Below are 8773 nucleotides of genomic sequence, written 5' to 3' on the forward strand. Positions count from 1 at the left end.
TAGTCTGATTAAAATGTAATTTAATCGAATTACAAGAATTTAATTATTGGAATAGGATTATGTAATCCATATTACATGTAAACAGCTACTACCCAGCTCTGATCTCAACACAGGTGTGTCATACCATATGAATACAGCCCATGTGATCACGAGCAGTAGAGCACCAGTAACAGTGAGCAAAACCACAAACCACTGCTGTGGATCCCAGAACGCACTTCACATCGTCACTATTTGTGGAGCCCTCTTATGAAGAGAACAGACAAATCAACTCCACTATATGCATTTGTGCTACAAGAGATGGTGAGTGTCAGTTATTGCTAAACATTCATATATATATTCATCAGACTAGACTAACAGAAAATGCTCACTATGGTGGTCCACAGCACAACGGTGATGAAAACGGCCACATCAGTGCTGTATTTCCCATCATACACCTGAATGGTGACCTCCAACATGATGTTATCTTGCGTCATTTAGGAGAAGAGCTCTTTAGATTTCAGACTCAGACCAATTCATTTGCAAACAGTCCACTCTACCCCACCTTTAATGCACTGCTTAACAAATGTTTTAAGGACATTTTGGTTTACTCTTGTACAATAACAATTTGTAATACATTTGTAGTACATTTCAGACAAGTTTCAAGGACATTCTTATTTCTTTGTTCTGTGTTGGGTCACCACTTCATATCCACAGTAAATCTTGGCTCCATATGAGTTTAGAAACAATGGTTTAAAGTTTAAAGCTTCAAGCATTAATAAGTTAGTTTTATTTAAATGCTTATCTTTATTTAGTACATGCCAGACCTGAACTTGTACAGTGAGGTCAGTAGCTCCGGTCCATTAGTTCTGTTTACATCCACAGCTTGATTTTTTACCATGTAATTCTGCTTTTCCTCCAAATCCAGTTCTGTACCCAAATACAGCTGTCCTACAGATTGAAAAAGCAGGACCGATGCAGCTGGAAAATGTGATTATTGTGGCGGGCAATTGGAATAATTGTTTAAAATTATGTTTTGAGTATAATGGACCATTTATGAAGCATTTAAATTGGATTGATCCCTCTGACTGGATCAATGGTGAAACGTGAGTCTCCTCCTGAGATGGCCATTGAAGGACTTAAAGGGCATGTCTCGATCATAATGGTCCCACGACAGGCATCTTCTGGGATGGACAGCACCAATGGACCCACAATCTGAGGGTCAAACTCAAAAAAATGGATTGGAATAATTTTTGACAGCAGTTTATACAGATTGTAAATGCATTTTAGTTCATATAAGGTCATACAGTATGAATGAATAACTTGAAAGTGAATTTAAAATGTCAATTGTAACAAAAATGTACTGTTTGTCAGTGAATTAATTCCTATAGATAGTGGAAACAGAATAAATTTATTTATTTCTTCTGCTGAACACAAAATAGGATATTATAAAGAATGTTGTAGACCAAACCGTTGTGGTATCCATTGACTTCCATAGTGTTTTCCCCTTCTATGACTGCTAGCAACAGATTGGTTACCAACATTCTTTAAAATATCTTCTTTTGTGTTCAACAGAAGAAAGGAGCATACACAGGTCAATTTGAGGATAAGGAAAGAAATATGCACAGATCGTACACTGTTTACGAGCAAAAACAGTTCTAAACAAATATGTTGTTGGATTTTGACAGGACAACAGGGGATGGATGGATGGATGGATCATGAATAAATTTTGAATAGATAGCAAAACCACAGTAAGTTAAAATAAGTCCATAATATAGAAAAATTAAATAAAAACTTGTTTTATTTCCATTGGTTGTTTGGACATTCAAAAAAAAAAAAAAAAAAAAAAAAAAAAAAAGAGAATGTTTATATTAGAAAATCACACTTCATTATATTTTTAAATATTGCACTATACATAAAAATCAAAATTAAATATTAAACATAAATACTACCAAATATGGCTTAGATTTAATTGATAATATATCGATCAAACTAAGATGTATATCGTGAATTAGATGATACATTGGTAACCCTCTGTTTAGAAAGTGCAGGTCAAGCTGAAAAGAATTTCTCTGTTGGTGAACTTGGAGATTTGAGCATGTTTTTACTCTCCTTTAATTGTTTGGAGTGTGAATTACTCGATGTGTCGATGTGAAGTAGTTTAAGAGTTTAAGATCTGGTTAAGTCAAACTTTGTCCTTACTCTTTCCAGAGGTGAAGAACAAACTGACTGTAGACCAGTATGTTATTGTCATCATGAACATAAAGAGATACATTTAAGCAGTGTGTTGTTGGGTTGTTTCTGTTTGGTGAAGGCAAATAAGAAATAAATCTTAAAGACATGCCTGGGTTACTGACAGGACGTGCTTACCCCAGTAACATTGTACATTAAAGTTTAATGCTTCAGGAAAATCACTTGAACAGCCTGAAAGAAGGGGCCATCCTTAAACACAAAGAGTGGAATTGCTTGTTTAGTTAACAGCTCACACTTTTTCCTATATGTAAACTGGATGGCCACATTTCAGGTTTGCATCACAAAAGGATCAACGTTATTGTCCTGTCATGTTTTTGTGTGTGCCTGATAGTCCACACACCTCTAAAGCCCCTTTCACACTGAGATTCCAGATAATACACTGGTAATGTGTCCCGGCAATTGTTCACGGATCGTTAGACTTTGGTTCATTCACATTGCCAGTGTTTTCCTGGAATCTGTACTAGTGATGGGTCGTTCTTGAACAATTTGTTCATTTTGAACGAATCTTAAATGTGACTCGGGATGAACGAGTCGTCTCGAGGAGTGATTCGTTCAGTCGTGCATGTGCAACTTCCTATGGGTTCTGTACTGAAATTAGTTCACCTGTTCCAAATTTTCGGGTTTTTCCGAGTTGTTTGTTCATCGCGTGACAGCCCCATAAGCTAAACCTATGCAGTCTGAGCCGGAAAGAGACTTAACTTTCACTTAAGCTGGTGAACGATCTCAGCTTCAGCGTGGATAGTGAGGAGCTAACTGATCTCTGCTTCATTAAAGTTTGCACATATTTTTTTCGTCGCAAACTTCAAAAGACCTGGTAAAAGAGTCGCATGATAACGTGCGTCATCACTACGACACACCCTTTCCGGCAATGGTTCTGGCTTTCGTTCACACAGAGTTCGTTCCGGGACTGAACCCAGCAATATAACTAGGTCCCCAACCCAGGATCGATCCCGGAATTGATTTGATCCCAGAATTGAATTGAATTACGTCCCGGGATTGATCGCATGTGAACCTTATAGACTGTATAAAAATATGGACATAGTGCCCGTGACGTCACCCGTAGGCTTCCGAAGAGGGTTTTGAAGCTCAAAGTGGGCGGAGGTGGCTGTCGCCATCTTGGCAGTGCATCACCGCGCATCAATCCTGGATAATCGAAAATGGGCAAAGAGGCGGGAGCTGGATCCTGAAACCACGCCCACCTAGTCAAGTGGCCTCGCCCTTAATTATGCAGAACTTTAAGGCTTAATATAATTTAAATGGAAAAGTTATTAAAAAAATTCACTCCCTTACAGTTGTCATGAAGGGCAAAATTTGCTATATAGACCAAATTATTTATTTTTTTTAACCAGGCTGTAAACGTTTTTTTCTGCTGTAAAGTTGGGCATTTTAACATATTATGGGAAGTCTATGGCAGTGGTTCCCAACCTCATTCCTGGAGGCCCCCCAACACTGCACATTTTGCATCTCTCCTTTGTCTGATACACCCATTTCAGGTCTTGGAGTCTAATGAGCAAATGATCTGAATCAGGTGTGTTTGATTAAAAAGACACGGAAAAACTGCAGTGTTGGGGGACCTCCAGGAACGTGGTTGGGAACCACTGGTCTATGGGATTGACTCCCTTTTGCAGCCGGCCTCTAGCGGCCAGTTGTCTAATTATAGTTTAAGTAACTTCCTTGTTGGCTTCGCGAGAGAGAGCGGGAGGTTGACGCTTGGTGTGAAGACACGCACAGATTCCGGGAAAACACTGACAGTGTGAATGAACCAAAATCTAACGATCCGGGAACAATTGCTGGGACACATTACCCGTGTATTATCCGGAATCTCAGTGTGAAAGGGGCTAATGTGTCACAAATTAGGATGGGAGAAAAATAAGAATGGAAACATGAATGGAAATGGAAATATTTTACTCTAATTACAATAAACTCCTCAACAGTGCCATCAAACCCATGTGGAGGCTTTGTTGGTATTTCATTGCATTAGTATTTTCTCAGAACTAAATTCATTTTCTGAACGATATTTGTGATATAAATTACGGCATTTGAATGAATAATTTTTAAAATAGGTTTTTATCATACCTGAAAGTTCAAAAGGATCGATTCGCAAACGTTGCAGCGTTTTCTCAGACCGCCAGAGGACGCTGCTCAACACACCGCGAATCTCTTCATACGCAACATTAGAAGCGTCTCTGGAACAGCATCTTTAACTCAAGTCTAAGAATAAAGATGGAAAAATAAAGTGGGTTCTCAAATTAGCAATTTTGGGTGAAGCCTTTTCTTTTAATGATGCAAAAATTGCTGCTTAAATGTACAGATTTATTCCAAGCATAGGACTTTTAGAATCAGATAAAGAGTAAGGCATCGATTAACTCGTGGCTGTTATTGTGCGCCTTCCAACATTTCACACGATTTAAAGACACTTCCAACAGGCAGGAATACCAATTAGAAGTACGCAAATAATAAAAATACATAAACAATTAGTCGTACATAATTAAGAACTATGTATAATACGTTATTATTTACGCTTTCTATATACAGCATTTATATTTCCCCCTTTTATTACTGTGAAGCTGCTTTGAAACAATATGTAAAGCACTACAGAAATAAAGGTGACAAAGTGTTTGAATGAAAAAATGCATGCAGATAGATAGATAGATAAGTATGGTGACCAAAAATAAAAATACAAATAAAGTGAAAGTGAAAGTGACGTGACATTCAGCCAAGTATGGTGACCCATACTCAGAATTCGTGCTCTGCATTTAACCCATCCGAAGTGCACACACACAGAGCAGTGAACACACACACACACACTGTGAACACACACCGGAGCAGTGGGCAGCCATTTTATGCTGCGGCGCCCGGGGAGCAGTTGGGGGTTCGATGCCTTGCTCAAGGGCACCTAAGTCATGGTATTGAAGGTGGAGAGAGAACTGTACATGCACTGCCGGCCCGAGACTCGAACTCACAACCCTTCGATGGGGAGTCGACTCTCTAACCATTAGGCCACGACTCCCCCCAAAAATTAGATAGATAGATAGATAGATAGATAGATTGTGTCTTTATTTGCAAGCAGTTCAAACGAGATTATCGTCTTGACTTGAATTGTACTTTGGCATTTTTGAATATACGAATATACTCATAATTTGAGAGCGCTCAGATTTCAGTCGAGCTCTGATTGGCTCCCGCTGAGATGATTTGATTGGATGGCGCTGCGATGCTGCGCTGTGATTGGCTGAGACGGGCACGCTGGAGTGACACAGACGCACATAGGCGCTTGTCTGCAGTGAGGGGCTCATGAGCTGGAGTTTGAGTCACAAGATTCACATCTGCATAGCCAGGATTAGTCTGAAGGGTTTTTTTTCCCTCTCACAACAAATGTAAGTTCAAGACTTGATTCTACATTTGAGCAGCTTCATGCATGATTTTTATCTGACACAAGTTACTTATGTCTTGTTTTACCAGTTTTTCAAAGGTAGAAAAAAGAAAATTATTTATTGTTTGCATCATTTATTTCCTTTTGCAAAGCATGATGTTTCATAACATATTTATTTCTGTTTCAGGAGCATCTAAATTATTTGTGGATCTGACTGTCATCATTCTAGAATCATGGTAAGCATGCCTCCAAATCATCACCTCTCCACACTCATTAGGACTTTGTCTTGTTAATTACCACAGATTGTTTACTCAGTCATACTGCACTGATTGGACATCACTTTACATTATGTGCTGCAAAGGATTAGTTACTGTGAAGAAAATTCAGCATATGGGATGACTTCTGCAACACAGTGCCCATCTGTGGATAGAAATACTGCCAGTCACTATGCTATATTACTGCAAGCATGTGATTATTATGTTTATTCAGATACAGAATTCAGGAAATATGTTGAAAAAAAACATGTGCCAGTTCTGTATCCGTCAAATAGTCAGAAAAGCTTCCTAAAAAGGGATGATTTTTGGTTTTGGCACATGCATTAGACAAATGAAACTGGATTACTGTGCTGGTTTTGTTTATGATCAGTTATTAGAAATTAAAATGCATTTGGGTTTTTGGTTCATTTCTCAATTACATACTACTAAAACACCAAACATGGCAGTACCATTGTTTTCGAGTTAGGACTAACTTGTTGCTTATATTTACACTGAGACTGTTAGTTCTAGATACTGTTTGATATTGCTTTTTGTAGATTTTAATGTCTATGAATCTGCGAACTAGCTTCACTATTGAATACAAAAGTAGTTTGTATTGAAATTGCAATTGACTCACTTAATCTATTTCAAATGAGTAAGCTATGCTCTTCCGTTTTTTTATGATTATGATTTATGTGTATATTTGTGAATGTGTAAATCTGTGTACAGACAGCATGGTTCAAAGGTGTGGTAATTACTCTATTGAAAAGTAGTGTTCCAGGTGTGGCTAGTAACAGGTTTATTCCAACTGATTTTGATGTGAGGGTAGTAGTCAACCATCCTCTTGATAGCTGGGCGTGAGTGCGTCCACATGATGTGCATTCATCGGTTGTTCGGTTGCCCTCTACCTAGAATAGAGTGGTTTTTCAGCTCCTCCAGACAAATAGAGCCATGCCCTCTTTAACAGAGCTCATGCAGGTCCAAGCCTGTCTGAGGAGCACGATTAGCCAGTGTAAGGAAAACAAAATCAAAGAAGGGTAACCCAAATTTTAAAAAGACATTTTTATTTTATTTTATTTTTTGTAATTGTTGCTTAAGCTCAATTATTAATAATAATAACAATTATATATATATATATATATATATATATATATATACACACACACACACATACATATAAAATAATACAATTTAAAATAATCAAATTATTTACACACACACACACACACACACACATTAGTCTTATATATATATATATATATATATATATATATATATATATATATATATATATATGTATATATATAAGACTAATATACAATTAAATATATGTATTTTTCAAATGTAGTACAAATAAATTTCAATATGAAGTTTAATTTTAAAATTATGTGCACTGATTTTATGAGATTTGTATGTATATGTATAAAATATGTATAAAATAAGCATTTTTTAAATGTATTACAAATTTATTTAGATAAATTTATATTACTTATTATTAAAATATATGTATTATGATGATACAATTAAATGCATATTTTAAAATGCATTTTTCAATTTTTTTTCAATAATTAATTTTTTTAATCTGAAATTTTGCACCCGGTAGTCTTACCATGTCTTTCTGTCTTTTTGCAGTTGTGTCTGCAGGAATCAAGTGATTGTCTGCGGGAACAGATGCGTTATATGATGCGATCCCTGCAGGATCTAAAGCATTTGCGGCGGAGCTGCGCAGCACCCCCAGTCGCACCTCCAGTGAGATTGCGTGCTTGTAAGCAGCTGATAGCCCAACGGGAACGGCGAGCACGGTTGAGGATCAGCGACGCCAGTGAGGCTAGCAGTTACGACTCTGCCTGTTGTCTGTCTAGCTCTTTGGAAGAGGAGGACTCTGCAGGCAGCCCATTGGCTGATAGCTCACCGAGCAGCGAACGGAGTCTGGAGTTTGATTCGGGTTACTCTGAGGCCTCCTGGCAGGATGAAGGAGTGGTGTTACGGCGAACCAAAAACATCAGAGTATCTTCATCTGCGTGTCTTCGCACCAACCAGCCTCCCAACACCCAAGTGCGTCCTAAGTCCACCTCTGATGCTTGCCTGGAAAATTGGACATCGTTTGAGACCGCAAGTGACCCGGATGACTGGACTACATCGCTACTGACGCGCGGACGTAACCGGCAGCCGCTAGTGCTGGGAGACAACAGTTTTGCTGATCTCATTCAGAACTGGATGGACTTACCAGAATGCCCGGAACAGACGGAACAAAAGCACAGTTCTGGACGCAGTTTCGCCAAAGACTTCTTAGTAAATGTCAAGCGAAGGATAGCTGGGATTTCACGGAGCACTGATGGGAGAAGAAAGTCGTCAGATGTTACAAAACTGAGCAAATCAATTGTGGCTCCCAAACGATTTTCTTGCCAGGTTGATGTACAGCACAAAACGCCGTTCTTCTATAAATCCCACACGGGTCTGAACGAACTGGACACAGATTTCTACCAGTTTTCAGCATTAATGAAATCTGGAAGCAGAATGCCCATTGTCTGTAATGATATTATTGGGTACATATGACTACAGAACGAGTGGAGAGTATCTCCAGAAGAGACTAATTATTTTTTTAAGAAAAGCTTTGTCCGTTATCTTGTGTAAAGTGCGCAAAAAATAAAAAACATAAACAATTCATATTGGTCATTTGCATTGCTCTTGGTTGCGGCCTAACTGATCTCAAAATGAAGTTTTTTTTTTTTAAACACATTAAGAGATAATGTTCACTCAAGGCTATCATTATCACAAAATAAACCCAGACAGGGTGACCAGGGCCCAGACATGAAGAGAAGGGGTTTTTTATCACCCTGGAAGGGTTTATTTTGTGATAACGACAGGATTAATGTACATTATCAAGCTGTATTTACACTTAAACACTGCTGCTCAAAAG

The 8773-nt window shown here is 38.1% G+C and overlaps 1 protein-coding gene across 1 annotated transcript; it reads left to right on the plus strand.

Annotated features, from left to right (window-relative positions):
- The first annotated feature begins 5489 nt into the window (after positions 1 to 5489).
- LOC109098601 (PAK4-inhibitor inka1) lies at positions 5490 to 8518 on the plus strand. Its single transcript, XM_042766661.1, has 3 exons — positions 5490 to 5603; positions 5787 to 5835; positions 7486 to 8518. Exons 2-3 carry the CDS (start codon positions 5833 to 5835, stop codon positions 8407 to 8409), a joined length of 927 nt encoding a protein of 308 aa, XP_042622595.1. The 5' UTR covers positions 5490 to 5603; positions 5787 to 5832; the 3' UTR covers positions 8410 to 8518.
- Positions 8519 to 8773: the final 255 nt, after the last annotated feature.

The sequence above is a fragment of the Cyprinus carpio genome, chromosome A11 (assembly GCF_018340385.1).
Source record: "Cyprinus carpio isolate SPL01 chromosome A11, ASM1834038v1, whole genome shotgun sequence".
In the NCBI taxonomy this organism is placed as follows: domain Eukaryota; kingdom Metazoa; phylum Chordata; class Actinopteri; order Cypriniformes; family Cyprinidae; genus Cyprinus; species Cyprinus carpio.